At 41.4% G+C, this 21411-nt stretch overlaps 1 protein-coding gene and 1 long non-coding RNA gene across 2 annotated transcripts in view; one reads left to right on the forward strand and one right to left on the reverse strand.

Annotated features, from left to right (window-relative positions):
- The first annotated feature begins 552 nt into the window (after nt 1-552).
- Znf239 (zinc finger protein 239) overlaps nt 553-21411 on the forward strand; it is a 30896-nt gene continuing 10037 nt past the window's right edge. Inside the window, 2 exon segments of the mRNA XM_027947870.2 lie at nt 553-631; nt 1453-1494. Coding sequence (XP_027803671.2) covers nt 568-631; nt 1453-1494 — 106 coding nt within the window. The 5' untranslated portion in view covers nt 553-567.
- Nucleotides 8484-21411, reverse strand: part of LOC139705439 (uncharacterized) — a 45120-nt gene continuing 32192 nt past the window's right edge. Inside the window, exon 3 of the long non-coding RNA XR_011707338.1 lies at nt 8484-8579. This is a non-coding gene — a long non-coding RNA (uncharacterized lncRNA). The remainder of the gene's footprint in view (nt 8580-21411) is intronic.

The raw sequence follows: 21411 nt of genomic DNA on the forward strand, positions 1-21411 counted from the left end.
ACATGACCAATCCCCTCACCTTCTCAGTCTTTCAATTGTACCCTACATAAAATCAACCACACATAACCACACAAGCACCCCTCATCAATCTATTTTTTCCATAACATCTTTCCATATCACCTTATAACATACTATGTCATTTATTTCTATTTAGATTGCTTGTTTCCCCCACTAGAATTTAACAAGAATCACTGAAAGGGCAATGATTTGGGAGTAACGTCTTGAAGAGCTCCTGCTATGAGTGAACTTCGGAACTGAGACAGAAGATATCGAGTGGTAAGTATTAATTTCATAATTTTTTTTAATGGTGATATTTACGTCCTTCTCCCCCAGCGGAATTTTAACATAAAAAAAATCATAATAGGTATTACTAAAATAATTCTTAGGCGTTTGTAAGAAAAAGCCTTGAGGATAACTTTAAATACCACTTTGCAAGGAGCGGCGAACAGCACCGTGGACAAATGCCTACACCACTGCTCAGCACACTCATCCCGGGCGCCGCCGGAAGTAGGTGCCGGAAGTGGGCTGTCCCGCGCGCGGTTCGCTGGTACTTGTAGTTGGGGGCCCATGGAGAGGGCACGGGTCAGTTTGCGGATTACTGCGTTGCCAGGTGTGGGATCTCACGTGGGAGGTGAGACGGGGCTGGCTGCCTTCGCGGCTGGCAGAGGTGTCACGGATCAGGGTCGTGGGCCTCTGGTGAGGTGCTGGGCCGCCGAGATCGGAAGCCGGGCGAGAAGCCATAGGAGAGTGCGACCCGCGGAGGGCAACTCAGGGCCGCACATGTGTCTGGGCGCCGCATTCCGAGCAGTGGCGCCCCCTGGGCTGGGCCACACAGAGGCAAGGCCTCTACCGCAAAGGAGGCCTGGCCCCTGAAGGCCCCTCCTCTCGTGTGGCTGAGCCCTGGCCTGGGCCTCCATGGGAGCTTTGTGGTTGGCTACATCGGCCTTTTCCATGCCAGTGAATGGCCTTAATCCAAGGAGTTGTTCTGTGGACATTAGGCAGTTGAGAAGGGCTCCCTATGGGACCCAGGTTTCTGCTCCACAGCACCATCCTCGCTGAAAAAATGTTACATCTGAACCCCTGTACCCCAGAAATGAATCAGGTTGCAGAGAAAAAGAATGGCGTCTTGTGTATCCAAAAACCCCATCTCAGAGGCGATCTATATAACCTGAGAGCTCCTACTCTAACCAGAACTTTAGGGCAGAAATTGGGAAGTCTGAGGGAAAAGGCTTTTAGATGCAGACAGCTACCGAATTTGCTTACTCTCACGTGCTTTGAGACTTGGCCTGTTTGTTCCAAAGCCCTGAGGAGAGGGGTAAGAGAACTGCAGGGAGTGCGAGAGGAAGGATTGACTGATAACAAGAGCTGAGTAACTTTTTCCAGTGTTGGACCGGTTAGTCTGTGTCCTACAAGGTGGGCTTGGTTTTTATGGATTTTTCTCTGCCTTTCCAGGAATCTGCATTTCCCTGAGAGGAAGATATGACAAAGTTCCAGGTGAGTTGGAGTTTTTCCTAAAATTCCTTTCTGAAATTAAACATAACCTTTTTTTTTTTTCCTTGGGACAAAGAGAACATGTGCATGAAAGCTTGGCTAGTGTTAGATCCTGTGTCTGTACTGTACTGTATTTATTTTCCTCTCCCTCATCCTTTTTTTTTTCCTTTGTCAAAAAGTTCAGTATGAGAAACATATATTTCTGATTATATTTTATATTGCCCTTCTTCTTTACATTTGGTCTGCTCTTCAGAGTACCTGCATGTGCACTTCTACCGAAAGACCACAGAGCATCTTTGCCTGGTCCTTTCAAAGCTAAACTTTTCCTGCCAGACATTTCACTCACATCCTGTTAGTTAACTTTCTGTTGCTGTGAGAAAATGCCTGATGTAATCAATTTATAAGGAAGAAATATTTATTTTGGCTTACAGTTTCAGAGGTTTCAATCCCACAGTTGCCTGTGGGCCTGTGACAGCACAGTGCATCATGGTGGGAGAGCAAGGTAGAGGAATTCTCTTCATCTCATGGCAAATTCTCTTCATCTCATTCACAAAGAGGTGAAGGGGCTGAGATTCCAATACTACCTCCAAGGGCATGCCCCCAGTAACATAGTTTTGCTTCCACTAGGCCCCACCTTCTCAAAGTTCACTACCTCACAGGCTGTCTTTTAGCATATGAACCTTTGGGAGACACACAAGATCCAAACTATAAACTATAGCATGTTGAAAGTCATTCAGAGCTACTGTATGTCCAATCCAGTGCTAAATAGTCTCAGGAAAACAAATAGAATGATAAACTATGGTGCTTTTTTCTTCAAGGAACGCACTTCTTGATGAGCATATTATGTGTACTCAAAACATATGCATATTAATGATGACCATTTATAATTGTGAAAGAATGAAAAATATTAGAACATTAGTTAAATGTCAGCACAGTGATAACAAAATCACTGCTACAAATGCTCCTCACCTAGGCGCTGCATCAGAATCATCTAGGTTTCCAAGAATTAAGGTTCTTAGCCCTTCCCTGCAGACCTACTGAAAGGAGACTCTCATTCCTCCTTGTTATCTGAAGATTTATTGTGAAATAATAGTACTCCACATACTTGATGTTAGTAAGTATGGTAGGTAAGATGACTACCTAACCAGATAATTTACGCTCTGGTTGCTATGTTCCCTTCCACCAACATGTCTACTAAATTGATAACAGTGAATGTAGATTTACCAAGTAGCACTTCTTAAAAAAAAAAAAAAAAATTGTCTCTGTAAAACCATGTGTAGATAGTTACCTAAAGATTGACAGAATCATGAGTGTTTGAGATGGAAATGGTCAGCCCACTCTCTGTCAGGGTGCTGGTGTTTTATGGCTGCAGAGAGCTGTGACTCAGAGAAAGCTGAAGAGAAAGCCTTGTTCTTTGTTGCAAAGAACAGCAGAGCCAGAAATAAACTCCATGTTTTTCAGATCCAAGCTGTTCTTTCTCCATAACTAAATAGGTCATCACACCTGAAGTTATTTGAATAAAATATCAGGCTACATTTTTTTTTTTCCAATGAGATGGGGTCCTCTGTGTTGCCCAAGTTGGCCTCAAACTCCTGGGTTCAAATGATCCTGTTGCCTGATACCACAGGCCTATGCCTCTATGTTGGGCTCAGATTGCATTTTAAGGAAAAAAAAAAAAAAGAGAGAGAGAGAATTCGTTCTCTCTCTCTCTCTCTCTCTCTCTCTCTCTCTCTCTCTCTCTCTCTTTTTTAATTTAAGAATTGATTCTTAACACCACCAGCAGTACAAGCCTCTTTTTGTGTCCTGGTTTACAGGAAGAGACCATTAGCCTTATAAAAATCTGTGTATATGGAGGATAGTAATCTTCCTGGAGGTACAGAGAGCATTGAAAATGTTTAAGGACTTCAAGAGAGATTAACATGCACAAGACCCTGTGTTCAGTATATTTTTCTCCCTTCTACCTATTCCCCTATAATTATTCAATGTTGATGTAGTTAGGGACTGCAGGCATAGTAAATTTTGAGATTCTGGTATGTTAAGTAATATGTTAAGTATGTTAACTTATGTTAAATAATAATTTTTTTAATTTAAAGAAAGCACTTTATTCTACCACATATACTTATTGTTTTCTGTATTCCAGACATCGTCTTTGTGTGTGCCAAAAGGCAGCCCCAGTTTAACCCTTTTCTCCCTCTGCAACCTTGGATAAGTCACTTCATTATGAACCTTGGTTTCTCATCTATAAAATTGGGGTGTCTGGCTTGATGATCTCTAGGGTCTCTTTATTTGTTGCACTTCATTAGTCATTTAAATTGAAGGTGGCCAGGCATGGTGGGGCACACCTGTAATCCCAGCAACTTGGAAGCCAAGGCAGGAGGATTGCAAATTTGAAGCCAGCTTTAGCAACTTAGCAAGGCCCTAAGCAACTTAGTGAAACCCTGTCTCAAAAAATAAAACGGGCTGTGGATGTAACTCAGAGGTAAAGCAATCCTGGGTTCATTCCTCGGTTCCAAAAAAGAAAATAATTGAATGTGAATTTATAAACTTCCATCTTTTAGATTCCAAGTTGGTTGTGTTAATTGCTAGGGATTTAAAGATTAGTTGAGTGTGACCTCTGTCCTTCACAATCTTACAGCCAATTTGGGAGACAGATTTAATAGCTATATCAGAGATGTGAAAGATGCTCTGAGGTCTTAAAGAAAGAAGCACCTGGCTTATCTGCCTGCTTCAGAAGGGGCTTGCTGATTATCCTGAGATAAAGGAATTCCAAAATGGATGTGAGAAATCCAAGTCAGGGTAGAAGCAACGTGAAAAGAACTATGCTAGACTAGAACATGCTGGGTTTAGATGGTTCCAAGTAATCCACTGTGACTACGCCACTTATCAGCTTCTGCATTACTGTGTCCTGCCTCTCAGTAAATTGTTATATCAAGCTGGGAGGCATCTGGAATGGAAGTTGAGAGCCATGGGATAACCTGTCTGGAGTAATGAGAATTTTAACATTTGTCAGGTGAAAATAGGAAACTACTGGTCCTATGACCTTCCTCTTTGACCAGCCTGCAGGATATTGAGAACACTTTCCCACTGTATGCAGAAGTTCAGTCTTGGGGGCGACTCATTAGCTTCACTGATACCAAGGAAGACTGTTTATTATTTAGATTCTTTTAGTCTCAACTCTCTCTTGCTGTAAAAGGAGCATTACTTTTTTTCCCCTTCTGCCCTCCCCTTCCTCTCACTTGGTCCTCTCTTGTAATATTTCTCATCCTGGAATTTTCAGTCTTCTACAGTTAATAATCCACCCACATATCCTTTTCATTCTTGGCATGGATTTCCCCCTGCCACTTTGTTTACAGGATCTTAAAAACTACTAAGTCTGACTATGGACTGAAAGACAATAAAACTTGTTCTGTGAAAATTTGGTAAGAAGTTATTGTGGTCTAAGGTTTATTTTAAAAACGATGACCTTACTAAGACATTGGTAATGGAGGAGAGAGAACACATTGGAAGGAAATTCAAAGGATAGAACTGACAAGATCTGAAGTGGTTTGAATATTGTTGAGGTAGAGAAGGACGCTTAAACAATCCAGGTGACTAGTGGAAAGGGATAAAAATTGAAAGAAAAGATAATTGATGGATCTGAATCTGAAGAAAGAGGAAGGGATTCAACCTAGAGTACCCAAAGAGAGATTAGCTTGAGCAGAAAGAAACCTTTCTAAAGTGGGAAAGAAAATGTCTGGTTGAGAGGAGTGACTGATTGCTCTCCTCCTCACTGCCCCCAGCCCAGTGCAGGGGATTGAATTCAGAGGCTCATGCAAAGCCAGGTTAAGTGCTCTCCCCCATCCCCCAGCTCTACCCCAAAGAATCCACTTGCTTGATATTCACTGGGCCCTGCTTCACTAGAGGCTATGGTGATGGAGCACTAAGGCATCATTCTCCACTTCTTCTTTGTCCCACCTTTGCCCAGGCTTCTGTTGCCTAACCTTTTAGGCAGAGTGGAGACACAGTCATTGAAAGGAGAGCTTGAGAGAAAGCTTCTACTCTCCTCATTTTTACTTTGTCCACTGGTGACTAGTTGGGTAAGTCACATGTCTCCTGCATGGCAGGCCCGGCTGTCCTCAATTTCTGAGGAGGGAGTAGTGGTGTCTCCTCAGCCTCAGGTGGAAGTTGTCTAGGCTAATCAAATTCATGAGGTAATGCTGCCTTCTCAAAGGTATTGTGGACTTCCTGGTCCATAATTTAGGTTTCATTTGACTCATTATTTTTAATATATTCTATCACTTTGCTTTTCAAAGTGTGCCTTCTTAACTAATGCCAGCCCACGAACCATGCAGACATAAGTATAGAGAGTAAATTGTTTATTAAAAAACAGAATCCTGGTCCTTCACAGCAGATAGTTTGAAAAGTGTTGCACTATCAGACAGAACCCTGGAGAGAAACAATCATCTGAAATTAAATGAATAAGTAATTGGATTCCTTTTATGTCCCAGCCTGTTTGAGGCCTTAGGAATGCAGCAAAGAATGACAACCTCTCTGTCCCAGGAAACTTACATCTTAGGGGAAGAGACAGTAAATAATGAGGTAAGATAGAAGTAGAATGAAGAAATTTAATTGGGAAAGTGATTAGCTGGTCAAGGAAATGCTTTTCTGAGGAGACAGTAGGTGGGCTGAGACCAAAATGATAAGGAACTGGGATGAAGGTGTGAAAAAGCACATTTGGGACAAAGAGGGAAGCTAGTGCAAAGGCCTTGAGAATGAATTTGATGTGGTTCAGGAACCTGCAAGGTTGCTGAGAGCAAGTATAGTATTAAGAAAGGAGTGTGTACAGCTGAGGTTGGGGAAATGACAGGTATTGAACTGCTGATTACCAGTGACCCAAGTTCCATTTCCCAGATGTAAAGATTAAACACTGAAGCAAGTGTAGAAAGCAAGTTTTATTTAAAGAATAATAATAAACTTCTCTCTAGAGGAATAAAGGGCCAAAGCTGGTATTCTGATATCCAAAGTAGGAGTGTCCTATACCTTTTAAACATTTTAGATTTTCTTTGTTCTGCCCTCTTCTCTTATCTTGTTCCTTCATTTTCCCATCCTGCCTACATGACTAGTGACCTGATTAGTTGGGAGGTGGTGGAGTGCCGGTGGGATGGCCAAAAGGTGAGAAACATGGGCTAGAAGGGCCAAAGATGGAGTGATACTGGGCAGGAAGGGAGCTATAGCCCAGGAGGCATTAATTAACAGCTCCCTGTCTACTCAGGAGGTGCTTGTTAACAACCTTTTGGGAGGAACAGTATAGATTGGTAATCTTGGTAATGGGTGGAGAAAGGTCTCTAGAGGCATTAGCATTTCAGTCCACCAGAAGCAGTCTCCAACTTCCCAGACCCTAACTCAGCTTTCATTTTCCCCATCACCTGTCTACACTAACTAACTAACTGCCAGTCCTTAATCATTGCTTTAGTACTGGCTCTGCAGAAGCTTCCAAGCCAAGATGAAGGGTCTGGATTTTATTTGATGTTCACTGAAAAGCCTTGGAAGGTCTCATTCCTGGTTTGTGATTTTCAAAAATCACGATAACTGCTGTATGGCAAAATTTTACGTTCACAGGAGTGAAAGTAGAAATAGAATGATTAAAAGTTTGGTGCATGTGGAAGACGACCACCCCTCAGGCTGTAGCAAAAACAATGCAGTGGCCCTAGAACTGCAGCTCAGCAGCAGAGCACTTGCAGAGTGCTTGCCTAGCATTTGTGAGGTACTAGGTTCGATCCTCAGCACAAAATAAAAAATAAACAAATAAAATAAAGGCATTATTCCCATCTATAACTACAAAAAACAATTTTTTTTAAAAAAAGCAATACAGGATGGAGAGACATGTTCTAGAGTGAGTAGGGGTGAGAGTTTGTGATGAATGAAATGGAAAGAGTGAAGGAATAAAAGACTAAACTATTCTTGATTATAGTTATTGTGATTTAATGAAAATTGGCTCAATGGAGTTTAACAAATGCAAGGTCAGAATGTGGGGTCAGTTGTTGCTAGTGTTGAGGTTGTCAGGATAATGGTGAGAATGGGATTTGAGAAATTATATTCCATCTATGTATGATATATCATAGTGCATAAATACATTCTACTGTCATTTATTTAAAAAAGACAACATAGCAATGACCATGAGATGACAATGACAAGGAAAAATGGAATAGCTGATAGCTTGAGCTTGGATGGGTAGTGGGCAAGAGGGGAAAATTTGAATGGAAGTAGCAAAGTAGCTGGAAAAGGAAAGATTTTCCAACACAACTTGATTTAGCTTGCTCAGATCCCTGATCTGCAAACTTCTCAACTCTTCTCACCTTTTCCATTGCTACCAATTTCACTCTTCCAGGGCATTTGTGCAGTAGTTGTTGGTTCCTAATATTTTAGGAACCAGTAACATTCATAGATGTGTGTATGGTTTCACTGAGGAAGAGTGCAGTTACCTGGATCTTGCTTAGAGGAAGCTGTACAGAGTTGTGATGGTGGAAAATTACAGGAACTTGGTCTCAGTGGGTAAGAACATTACAAACCTGAACATTGCTTATTGGAGTCTTTGTTTCCTAATTCTTTTTTATACCAAAAGATATTTTCTAATTATCCTAAGCAGTTGAAGAACTTTATTAAGAATTGAGACTAGTGAGTGGCTTCACTGAATCCTTTTCAGAACCCAGACGTGTTCCTTTTTTATAAACCAGGGATTGGGGTTTATACCTGTGGGTTTAATCCCTAGTACCAAAAACTAAAATAAATAAATAAAGTAGTGAAAAAAATGTGTTGCTTACTAAATGTATCCAACGGTAATAGTTAGATGAGTTATTATGAATCACAGAAAAGATAATACATCCTGTTGATAAAAAATTTTTAATTAGTTGAGAAGATGAATAGACACATACTAGGTTAAGTCATGTGAAATTACCATTTTGTAGTCAAAAACAGACACCACAAAAATGACTGAAAAGAAGCATACTGTTGTGGTGGCTCTTTAGGGTTTCCCTGCCTCAGTCTGTGGCAGATTCCTGGTTCTTCTTCTCTTGATAAGTGTGGCTCTTCATTCATTATTCCAGCTAAACCTAGAGAGGAGGTTGAAAAATACTTCTGAGTGGTAAGAATCGTGTATTTTCATGTCCTAGGCCTGTGCTTTACATAGGCACCAAAATTGCTTACTTGGAGCAATAAAGCAAAACTTTCATAAGGAAGTATTTTAATTTTTTATTTTGTTTTGGTACTGGGGATTGACCCCAGGGGTGCTTTACCACTGAGCAACATCCCTAGTCCTTTTTGTCTTTTATTTTGAGACAGCATCTTTCTAAGTTGCTGAAGGTCTCACTAAATTGCTGAGGCTGGCCTTGGGACTTAAGATCCTCTCTATTGCCTCAGCCTCCCAGGCCACTGAGATTTCAGGCATGTGCCACCACACCTGGCTTGACTTTGTGATTTTGAAATGGGGTATCTCTGTGTTTCCCAGGCTGGACTTGGACTTTGGGCTCAAGAGATCCTCCTGCCTCAGCCGCCCAAGTAGCTGGGACACACCTATAGGTGTGTGCCACTATGCTGGCTTGTTTGTCCCCTTCAGAGTTTTTCCTTTTTCTTTTCTTTCTTTCTTTTTTTTTCCCCTCTTCCAGAGTATTTACTGTTATCAGTTTTATTAATGGGTTTTACAGTGTTAACCTTTTCTTGAAATTCTTTGTCTTGTAACAAGAGGTCATAGTTTTCCTGTTTCCTCCAGCCTCCTTCATATTTCTTTTTGCTGCAGATTTACTTTCTTCTGAATTTGGAAATCCCAGAGGGCTGTTTTGTTTTTACAGTTCTGGAGATTGAACCCAGAGCTCACAGATGGCTAGGGTAAATGCTCTATCATAAGGTACACTCCAAGCCTGCCTTTTTTGTTGTTGTTTGTTTGTTTTGGTTGTTGTTGTGTGGTGCTGGGATTGAACCCAGGGACTTGTGCATTCTACCAACTGAGCTATATCCCCAGCCCCTGTTTTTTTGTTTTTGTTTGTTTGTTTGGTACTGGGGATTGAACTCAGGGGTACTGGACCACTGAGCCACATCCCCAGCCCTATTTTTAATTTTATTTAGAGACAGGATCTCTCTGAGTTGCTTAGTGCCTCACTTTTGCTGAGGCTGGCTTTGAACTCATGACCCTCCTGTCTCAGCCTCCCAAGCCACTGGGATTACAGGTGTGCACCATGGCACCCCGCCCCCTGTTTGGTTTTTGATCACTATACATCCCATCACTATATGGAAATGATTCACAACCATTTCTTCCTAAGGAGACAAATTGAATTAAATTTCTCTCCAACAGAAATTAAGTACTAAGGAATAAGGTTTTGCCAAGTAGAATTGCTTTAGAGGACTAAAAACCAAGTGTAATGTGTTAAGAACAAATTCTCATCCCTTTGGGGGTGATATTGCTCCTCTTGAGAATGCATACTGTGTGTAGATATTTGAATAAAAAGATAATATATATTTAAAAGGCTTCAACTACCTTTCTATTTTGATAGCACTGATGTCTTTATTTTTCTATCCTCATATTAAACTCTACTCCCATGTGTTTTCTTGGCCATGGATAGATACACTTGAATATCCAGGGCTACTTCAAATTCAGAGTGTTGAAAATTTTAAAGACTTTTCCTTTTTAACTTCTTATATTCTTACTTTCGTTTTTCCAGTCTCCTGGTTTAGAAATAGGCCTTTATTAAGTTTCTTTCTCCCCATCCTCAGTATCTGCAAATTTCACTGTGTGTGCATGCACTTGTGCTTGCACTTGAAGGACCACAGGAAAACAGACTTAGCTGAAAAGAAGGGTGAACTTGGCAGCAGAGAACAATGCTCCATAGACCACAGGACACAAAAGACCTCAAAAGTCAGGCAGGGAGCTTAGCCTCTACACCAGCAACTAGGGTAATTCTGGCTTTTTATCCAAAAATGGCAGATAAGTGACATTTAAGGGAGAAAAGTCACTGGGCATGGCCACACTGGCCTGTAATCCCTGTAACCCAGGAGGCTGAGGCAGAAGGATCACAAGTTTAAGGCCAGCCTCGGCAATTTAGTGAGGCCCTAAGCAATTTAGCAAGACCCTGTCTTAAAATAAAAAATTAAAATTAAAAGGGCTAGGGATGTGGTTCAGTGGTTGAGCACCCCTGCATTCAATCCTTGGTACCAAAAATAAATAAATACATAAATAAATAAGGGAGACAAGTCTATGTATAATACCTAATTTGAGCTTGAAAACTGAAGTTAACAATCTAATTTTTACCATAATTCAAACATTAAGTGCAGCTGAACTCTGTGGGGCTTAAGTGTGCTAGTAGGACGTAGAGGAGGACAGTGGGAAGTTGGAGAATAAGTACCCAGACACAGTTAGATACAAATAATAACTTCTAAGTTCTACAGAACAGTGAGGTGACTACACTTCACAATAGTCAATTATATACTTTATGATACCTGGAAGAGAAGAGCTTGAAGTCTTCAAACACAAAGCAATGATAAAGAGATGGAAACATAAATTACCCTCATTTTCTTAGTACATACTCTGTGTGTGTGTGTGTGTGTGTGTGTGTGTGTGTGTGTGTGTGTTGAAATATCATACTGTACCCTATAAATTTGTACAATTTAAATAATTTTAAATGCTAAGGAGGTAGCTCAGTGGTAGGGCATTTACATAGCATGTGCAAGCAAGGTAAAAATAATAATTTAAGTGATAATAAATTTAAAATAGCTTAAAGTAAACCAAAAAATCAGTGGCTAGGGTGTGGCTCTGTGGTGGAGTTCATCCATAAGGTCCTGGGTTCAATCCTTTGATTAATTATCCCATGCTCTGGTTCCTGATTGGTTTTGCCATTTAAGATTTTTTTTTTTTTTTTTTTTTTGATGTTCAAACTTATATGAAACCTTTTACTAAGCCTTCCACTTGACCCCTCCTTTCAAAGCTCTCTATTTATATCTCACAGTCTCAGACCCAGTGACATATTCTTTTATATGTTCTTCTTTTAACCATTGGATGTTCAAGTCTGATTTTTTTCCTTGTTTCCAGCTAGGTTCCTGGAGAGAGCCAGCTATCTAACACAGACATCCATCAGTATCCATAGATTTGTTCCAGGGTCCCTCCAGATACCAAGATCTGAGGATGCTCAAAACTCATGAAATGACTTAGTATCTACATGTAAGCTATGCACATCCTCCTGCAAACCTTACATGATTTCTAATACAATGTAAATTCTAGATAAATTGTTGTTTTGCTATATTATCTAGGGAATAATGACAAGAAGAAAATTTGCACATGTTCAGTTACAGGCACTTTTTTTTTCCCAGATATTTTTCATCCACAATTGGTTGAATCCATGAATGTGGAACCCACAGACATGGGAGACTGACTCTATTTTCAGTGCTGTATGTACATAGTCAATATTTAATAATTGACTACTGCAGAATTTAGTAGAGAAGAAACTTTTTTTCCTCAATGTTGAGAAATTATTATACATTAATTCTTTGTATTATTGCAGGTTTTTTGGTGGTGATTGTGGTTTTGTTGTTGTTGTTGTTTGTTTTGTGTTTTTTCAGTGCTGGGATTGAATCCAGGGGTGCTTTAACATGGAGTTACCTACCCAGCACTTTTTATTTTTTGTTTTGAGACAGGGTCTCCCTAAGTTGCCCCAGCTAGCCTTAGGCTGGCCTTGAACTTGCTATCCTCCTGCCTCACCCTCTTGAGCCATTGAAATTACAGGTATATGCCACCATGCCCAGCCATATTATTTTAAATATTTAAAAATCTGATAACCACAAAATTTTATTACTACTTGTGAAAGCTATCAATAAAATTTCTCTTTCATTGATTTCATACACCTGTAATTTTTTTCTTTATTTTTTTTATTGTTGGTTGTTCAAAACATTACAAATTTCTTGATATATCATATTTCACACTTTGATTCAAGTGGGTTATGAACTCCCATTTTTACCCCATATATAGATTGCAGAATCACATCAGTTACACATCCATTGATTTACATATTGTCATACTAGTGTCTGTTGTGTTCTGCTGCCTTTCCTATCCTCTACTATCCCCCCTCCCCTCCCCTCTTCTCTCTCTACCGCCTCTACTGTCATTCATTTCTCCCCCTTGTATTATTTTTCCTTTTCCCCTCACTTCCTCTTGTATGTACTTTTGTATAACCCTGAGGGTCTCCTTCCATTTCCATGCAATTTCCCTTCTCTCTCCCTTTCCCTCCCACCTCTCATCCCTATTTAATGTTAATCTTCTTCTCCTGCTCTTCGTCCCTACTCTGTTCTTAGTTACTCTCCTTATATCAAAGAAGACATTTGGCATTTGTTTTTTAGGGATTGGCTAGCTTCATTTAGCATAATCTGCTCTAATGCCATCCATTTCCCTGTAAATTCTATGATTTTGTCATTTTTTAATGCAGAGTAATACTCCATCGTGTATAAATGCCACATTTTTTTTAATCCATTCGTCTATTGAAGGGCATCTAGGTTGGTTTCACAGTCTTGCTATTGTGAATTGTGCTGCTATGAATATCGATGTAGCAGTGTCCCTGTAGCATGCTCTTTTTAGGTCTTTAGGGAATAGACCAAGAAGGGGAATAGCTGGGTCAAATGGTGGCTCCATTCCCAGCTTTCCAAGAAATCTCCATACTGCTTTCCAAATTGGCTGCACCAATTTGCAGTCCCACCAGCAATGTACAAGTGTACCCTTTTCCCCACATCCTCGCCAGCACTTGTTGTTGTTTGAATTCATAATGACTGCCAATCTTACTGGAGTGAGATGGTATCTTAGGGTGGTTTTGATTTGCATTTCTCTGACTGCTAGAGATGGTGAGCATTTTTTCATGTACTTGTTGATTGACTGTATGTCCTCCTCTGAGAAGTGTCTGTTCAGGTCCTTGGCCCATTTGTTGATTGGGTTGTTTGTTATCTTATTGTCTAATTTTTTGAGTTCTTTGTATACTCTGGATATTAGGGCTCTATCTGAAGTGTGAGGAGTAAAGATTTGTTCCCAGGATGTAGGCTCCCTATTTACCTCTCTTATTGTTTCTTTTGCTGAGAAAAAAACTTTTTAGTTTGAGTAAGTCCCATTTGTTGATTCTAGTTATTAACTTTTGTGCTATGGGTGTCCTATTGAGGAATTTGGAGCCTGACCCCACCGTATGTAGATCGTAGCCAACTTTTTCTTCTATCAGACGGCGTGTCTCTGATTTGATATCAAGCTCCTTGATCCATTTTGAATTAACTTTTGTGCATGGCGAGAGAAAGGGATTCAGTTTCATTGTGTTGCATATGGATTTCCAGTTTTCCCAGCACCATTTGTTGAAGATGCTATCCTTCCTCCATTGCATGCTTTTAGCCCCTTTATCAAATATAAGATAGCTGCAGTTTTGTGGATTGGTTTCTGTGTCCTCTATTCTGTACCATTGGTCCACCCACCTGTTTTGGTACCAGTACCATGCTGTTTTTGTTACTATTGCTCTGTAGTATAGTTTGAAGTCTGGTATCGCTATACCGCCTGATTCACACTTCCTGCTTAGCATTGTTTTTGCTATTCTGGGTCTTTTATTTTTCCATATGAATTTCATGATTGCTTTCTCTATTTCTACAAGAAATGCCGTTGGGATTTTGATTGGCATTGCATTAAACCTATAGAGAACTTTTGGTAATATCGCCATTTTGATGATGTTAGTTCTGCCTATCCATGAACAGGGTATATTTTTCCATCTTCTAAGATCTTTTTCTATTTCTCTCTTTAGGGTTCTGTAGTTTTCATTGTATAAGTCTTTCACCTCTTTTGTTAGGTTGATTCCCAAGTATTTTATTTTTTTTGAAGATATTGTGAATGGAGTGGTTGTCCTCATTTCCATTTCAGAGGGTTTGTCGCTGATATACAGGAATGCCTTTGATTTATGCGAGTTGATTTTATATCCTGCCACTTTGCTGAATTCATTTATTAGCTCTAATAGTTTCTTTGTAGACCCTTTTGCGTCTGCTAGGTATAGAATCATGTCTTCTGCAAATAGTGATAATTTAAGTTCTTCTTTTCCTATTTTTATGCCTTTAATTTCTTTCGTCTGTCTAATTGCTCTGGCCAGTGTTTCGAGAACTACGTTGAACAGAAGTGGTGAGAGAGGGCATCCCTGTCTTGTTCCAGATTTTAGAGGGAATGCCTTCAATTTTTCTCCATTCAGAATGATGCTAGCCTGAGGCTTAGCATAGATTGCTTTTACAATATTGAGGTATGTTCCTGTTATCCCTAGTTTTTCTAGAGTTTTGAACATAAAGGGATGCTGTATTTTGTCGAATGCTTTTTCCGCATCTATCGAGATGATCATATGGTTCTTATTTTTAAGTCTATTGATGTGGTGAATAACATTTATTGATTTCCGTATATTGAACCATCCTTGCATCCCAGGGATGAATCCTACTTGATCATGGTGGACAATTTTTTTTGATATGTTTTTGTATCCGATTCGCCAGAATTTTATTGAGGATTTTTGCATCTAGGTTCATTAGAGATATTGGTCTGTAGTTTTCTTTCTTTGAAGTGTCTTTGTCTGGTTTAGGTATCAGGGTGATGTTGGCCTCGTAGAATGAATTTGGAAGTTCTCCTTCTTTTTCTATTTCCTGAAGTAGCTTGAAAACTATTGGTATTAGTTCCTCTTTAAAGGTTTTGTAAAACTCTGCTGTATACCCATCCGGTCCTGGGCTTTTCTTAGTTGGTAGTCTTTTGATGGTTTCTTCTATTTCCTCAATTGATATTGGTCTGTTTAGGTTGTCTATATCCTCCTGACTCAATCTGGGCAGATCATATGACTTAAGAAATTTATCTATGCCTTCACTGTCTTCTAATTTATTGGAGTATAAGGATTCAAAATAATTTTTGATTATCTTCCGTATTTCTGAAGTGTCTGTTGTGATATTGCCTTTTTCATCCCGTATGCTAGTAATTTGAGTTCTCTCTCTTCTTCTCTTCGCTAGCATGGCTAAGGGTATCTCGATTTTGTTTATTTTTTCAAAGAACCAACTTTTAGTTTTGTCAATTTTTTCAATTGTTTCTTTTGTTTCGATTTCATTAATTTCAGCTCTGATTTTCATTATTTCTTGCCTTCTACTTCTTTTGCTGTTGTCTTGCTCTTCTTTTTCTAGGATTTTGAGATCAAGTATGAGATCATTTATTTGTTGGTTTTTTCTTTTTTTAAGGAATGAACTCCAAGCAATGAATTTTCCTCTTAGAACTGCTTTCAATGTGTCCCATAGATTCCGATATGTTGTGTCTGTGTTTTCATTTATCTCTAAGAATTTTTTAATTTCCTCCTTGATGTCTTCTATAACCCATTGATCATTCAGTAACCTATTGTTCATTCTCCAAGTGATGTATGCTTTTTCCTTCCTTCTTTTATCGTTGATTTTCAGTTTCATTCCATTATGATCAGATAAGATGCATGGTATTATCTCTACTCCTTTATATTGTCTAAGAGTTGCCCTGTGACATAATATATGATCTATTTTTGAGAAGGATCCATGTGCTGCTGAGAAAAAAGTGTAACTGCTTGATGTTGGGTGGTATATTCTATATATGTCAATTAAGTCTAGGTTATTAATTGTGTTATTGAGTTCTATAGTTTCCTTATTCAACTTTTGTTTGGAAGATCTGTCCAGTGGCGAGAGAGGTGTGTTGAAGTCTCCCATGATTATTGTATGGTGATCTATTAGACTCTTGAACTTGAGAAGAGTTTGTTTGATGAACATAGCTGCACCATTGTTTGGGGCATATATATTTATGATTGTTATGTCTTGTTGGTGTATGGTTCCCTTAAGCAGTATGTAGTGTCCCTCTTTATCCCTTTTGATTAACTTTGGCTTGAAATCTATTTTATTTGATATGAGTATGGACACTCCTGCTTGTTTCCGAAGTCCATATGAGTGATATGATTTTTCCCAACCTTTCACCTTCAGCCTATGTATGTCTTTTCCTATCAAATGCGTCTCCTGTAGGCAGCATATTGTTGGGTCTTGTTTTGTGATCCATTCTACTAGCCTGTGTCTCTTAATTGGTGAGTTTAAGCCATTAAAATTTAGGGTTATTATTGAGATATGGGTTGTTCTTCCAGCCACATTTGTTTATTTCTGTTACTAAACATGGTTTATTTTCCTCTTTGATTATTCCCCCCCCTTTACTGTCCTACCTCCCACTGTTGGTTTTCATTGTTATTTTCCATTTCCTCTTCCTGTAATGTTTTGCCGAGGATGTTTTGAAGAGATGGTTTTCTAGCTGCAAATTCTTTTAACTTTTGTTTATCGTGGAAGGTTTTAATTTCATCTTCCATCCTGAAGCTTAATTTCGCTGGATACACAATTCTTGGTTGGAACCCATTTTCTTTCAGCCTTAAAATATGTTATTCCAGGATCTTCTACCTTTCAGAGTCTGTGTTGAAAGATCAGCTATTATCCTGATTGGCTTACCCCTAAATGTAATCTGCTTCCTTTCTCTTGTAGCTTTTAAAATTCTCTCCTTATTCTGTATGTTGGGCATCTTCATTATAATGTGTCTAGGTGTGGATCTCTTATGATTTTGCACATTCGGCATCCTGTAGGCTTCTAGGATTTGGGATTCTGTCTCATTCTTCAAGTCTGGGAAGTTTTCTTGTATTATTTCATTGAATAGATTGCTCATTCCTTTGGTTTGGAGTTCTGTACCTTCCTCTATCCCAATGACTCTTAAGTTTGGTCTCTTAATGTTATCCCATATTTCTTGGATGTTCTGCTCATGGTTTCTTAACAGTCTTGCTGAGCTGTCTATGTTCTTTTCAAGTTGAAATACTTTGTCTTCATTGTCTGATGTTCTATCTTCTAAGTGTTCTACTCTGCTGGTACTATTCTCCATTGAGTTTTTAAGTTGGTTTATTGCTTGCTGCAATTCTAGGATTTCTGTTTGTTTGTTTTTTATAACCTCTATCTCCCTGTATAGTTGATCCTTTGCTTCCTGGATTTGTTTGTGTAATTCCTTGTCGAAGTGATCTTTCATTGTCTGATTTTGCTGTCTAATGTCTTCCTTGATACTCCAGATCATCTGAAGCATGTATATCCTGAATTCTTTGTCTGACATTCCATCTGCTGCAGCTGTTACCTCTTCTAAAGTTGCGTTGACCTGCATTGCTTGTGGTCCTTTCTTTCCTTGTCTTTTCATACTGCTTGCGTTTCTTTCTGCTTGGTGAAACTGTAGTGTTTTTGAAATGTTTTTTTCCCCTATATATTTATATTGCTCTTGTATAGTTGAAAAGTCTCCCTTGCAGGGTCGGGCAGCGGTCTGCCTACCTTGCAGGCGCGGGAGGCGGCTCTGCTCTGCCCTTACTCCAATTGGGGTGTCGTGACTACCACGCCGGCAGGTCACTGGGCCTGTTCCGGGCGCGGGCGGCGGCTCTGCTCTGCCCCTACTCCAATTGGGGTGACAAGTGTACCACACCGGCAGGCCACCAGGCCTGATGCGCCGGTCGGTTGCAGGTCTGCCAACCCTGCAGGCGCGGGCGGCAGCTCTGCTCTGCACCCCCTCCAATTGGTGTGACTTGTCTACCACACCCGCGGGCCGCTGGGCCTGTTTCGGGCGCGGGCGAAGGCTCTGTTCTGCTCCTACTCCAATTGGGGTGACGTGCCTACCACCCCAGCCGGCCGCTGGGCCTGTTCCACCGGTCGGTCGCAGGTCTGCCTACCTTGCGGGCACGGGCGGCGGCTCTGCTCTGCCCCTACTCCAATTGGGGTGTCGTGACTACCACGCCGGCAGGTCGCTGGGCCTGTTCCTGGCACGGGCGGCGACTCTGCTCTGCCCCTACTCCAATTGGGGTGACGTGTGTACCACGCCGGCAGGTCGCTGGGCCTGATCCGCCGGTCTGTCGCAGGTCTGCCTACCTTGCAGGCGCGGGCGGCGGCTCTGCCCTGCCCCTCCTACCACGCCCGCGGACTGCTGGGCCTGATCTGCAGGTTGGTTGCAGGTCTGCCCACCCTGCGGGCATGGGTGGCGGTTCCGCTCCACCCCCACTCCAATTGGGGTCACGTGACCACCATACTGGAGGGGCCTGATCCGGGCGCGGGCGAAGGCTCTGCTCTGCCCCTACTCCAGTTGGGGTGACGTGTGTACCACGCTGGCAGGCCGCTGGGCCTGACCCGCCAGTCTGTCGCAGGTCTGCTTACCTTGCAGGCGCGGGCGGCGGCTCTGCCCTGCCCCTCCTACCACGCCCATGTACCACTGGGTCACAGGTCTTCCCACCTTGCGGGCGCGGGTGGCGGCTCCGCTCCGCCCCCTCTCCAATTGGGGTCACGCGACCACCACACCGGCAAGCCGCTGGGCCTGCTCCAGGCGCGGGTGGCGGCCCGGCTCCTCCCCTCTGGCTCGACGACAAAGCGAGAGAGACAAGGGTGTCTGTGACTCACCCTCCCTACCAGGAGACCAGCTGTTTCTGTCGCCGCTGGTATTGATGAAGTTCTCTCCTCCGCTGCTTTCTGATGACATCAGATCTCTGCCATGTTGGTATCCTATGCGAATGGCAGAATTTTGTTCCCTTTTCCGGGTAACCAAAGCAACGGGTGAGTCCTGACCGGCCCTCACAGGCCCCATCTCAGTCCTGTTGCCACTGCCCACGAAGGCTCGGTTGGTATTTACCTCCACAGTACTCGGCAGGACCCGGACCGAGAAGCAGTTTCCGCGGGCTCCTTAGCCCTGGGCCAGAGCAGTTCCGGGAGCCGGAACTCGGCCGCTCTGTGCTCGGTGTATGCTCTGATAAGAGCAGGCTCCAAGAAGCAGTTTCCGCGAGCTCCTTAGCCCTGGGCCAGAGCAGTTCCAGGAGCTGGAACTCAGCCGCTCCGTGCTCGGTGTATGCTCTGATAAGAGCAGGCTCCAAGAAGCAGTTTCCACGGGCTCCTTAGCCCTTGGCCAGAGCAACTCAGCCGCTCCGTGCTCGGTGTATGCTCTGATAAGAGCAGGCTCCAAGAAGCAGTTTCCACGGGTTATTTAGCACTGAGCCTGAGTAATCTGTCTGCAAGCCGCAGTCGAATGGCAGCCTGAAATTACCTGTTCTATGGCTGAATGATCTGCGGTCAGTCGAAAACAGGGATGGTGACGTCAGCTCTCCAAGATGGTGGCCGCTGGCCTCCTTTGTGGTCTGACCGGTGTGGAGAACCGAATTGGACCGCTTCCTTCCCCCGTCTAGAACCCAGAATTCAGCACTGAGTACGGTGCTTGCACGGCTGGCAGAAACTGCAGCGCTGTATCCCTGCGTCGCTATCTCCTCGTTTCCCAGCACGCGCTGCAGACTCTAGCCGCGGGGCGATTTGCTGAATAAGCAGTGTTACCCTCCGTGCAACAAATCTCTCGCGTTTGAGTCCCCGTAGCCGATCCTCGTGCGATAGAAATCCTTCCTCCAGGTTCCGGAGCACCCCACTATTGCTTGAAATTCCTAACAAGATAGCCTTTAGCCGTCCTGACTCGTCATACTCCCACACAGTGACACGGCACACGGGGGCAATGCACTCCCCTCGCCGCCATCTTTTTTTTCTCCACACCTGTAATTTTTGTAGCCACTAGCCATTCCCAAGTATTGTACAATGAGGATGTTGAAATAGTATCCTTTCATTATTTGATAATTTTGGCCTCAAATTAGTGGTTTTTCTTTTGTCATTTTTTCTTTTTTTATTCTGTTTGTGTCAGTGTGGTTTTTTGTTGTTGTGTTCTTCTTTTTTTTTTTTTTTTTTCTTCCCATTACTCTTTTTCTTTTGGTTCTAGGAATCTAACCCAGGGGCTCTTTACCACTGAACATTTTTACTCTTTATTTTGAGACAGGGTCTCACTAAGTTGCTTAGGGCCTTGCTAAATTGCTAAGGCTGTCCTCAAACTTGTGATCCTCCTGTCTCAGCCTCCCAAGTTGTTGGGGTCACAGATGTATACCACTGTGCCTGGCTCTTCTCATTATTCTTAAAATTTGTAAACACAATGATATATATTCACTAGGTAAGCAAACTATAACAAAAGGCTTATGATAAAAGCAGTTCTTTGTTATCTGCTGCTCCTCCAGCCACACTGAGGCTTCCTAAGGGCACTCAGTTGTGATCCTTTCAGCTGTTCATTATTGAGTGTGTCTTCATTCCAAACCATATGCTTAGACAGCTGTTTGTTATCTCTCTTTTTCAATAATAAATGTATTCACATGGTTAAGAAAAGAAGTTTGAAAAGGAACACATTGAAAAGCTTCTTCGTGTTCCTAACAACTGTCTACCCAGATTCTAGTCACTGGCTTTTACAAGCCACATAAGGTGATTAATCTTATATAAATGCCTGGAAATCTAGAACATGAATGCACACATTTATGATTTTGATAGATAACTATCAAAATATTCTTCCTTCGTGATGAGTGATACCAGTTTGTACTGAAGTATGATGAGTGATACTAGTTTGGGAAGTATGCCTTTAGACTTTGAGTTTGTGCTGGTATAAAAAATGGGAAATAATACCTCTGTATCATTTTAATTTTAATTTGTAGTATTGTGATATACTGCTATTTCCCAGTTTATCAATATTTGATATTTTCTATTGACGTCTTCATATCAGAGATGAGGATATAGCTTTTTTTAATTTAACATTTTTATTTGTTTTAATTAGTTATACATGACAGTAGAATGCATTTGTGCACTTTGATATACATAGATGAGGTATAATTTCTCAGTTTTCTGAGTGTACATGTTGTAGAATCACACTGGGCATGCAGTCACGTATATACATAAAGTAATATCTGTTTTATTCTACTAAAGGATACAGCTCTTTTTTTTTTAAGAGAGAGAGAGAATTTTTTTAATATTTATTTTTTAGTTTTTGGTGGACACAACTTCTTTGTTTGTATGTGGTGCTGA

This window comes from Marmota flaviventris, chromosome 4 (assembly GCF_047511675.1).
Source record: "Marmota flaviventris isolate mMarFla1 chromosome 4, mMarFla1.hap1, whole genome shotgun sequence".
In the NCBI taxonomy this organism is placed as follows: Eukaryota; Metazoa; Chordata; class Mammalia; order Rodentia; family Sciuridae; genus Marmota; species Marmota flaviventris.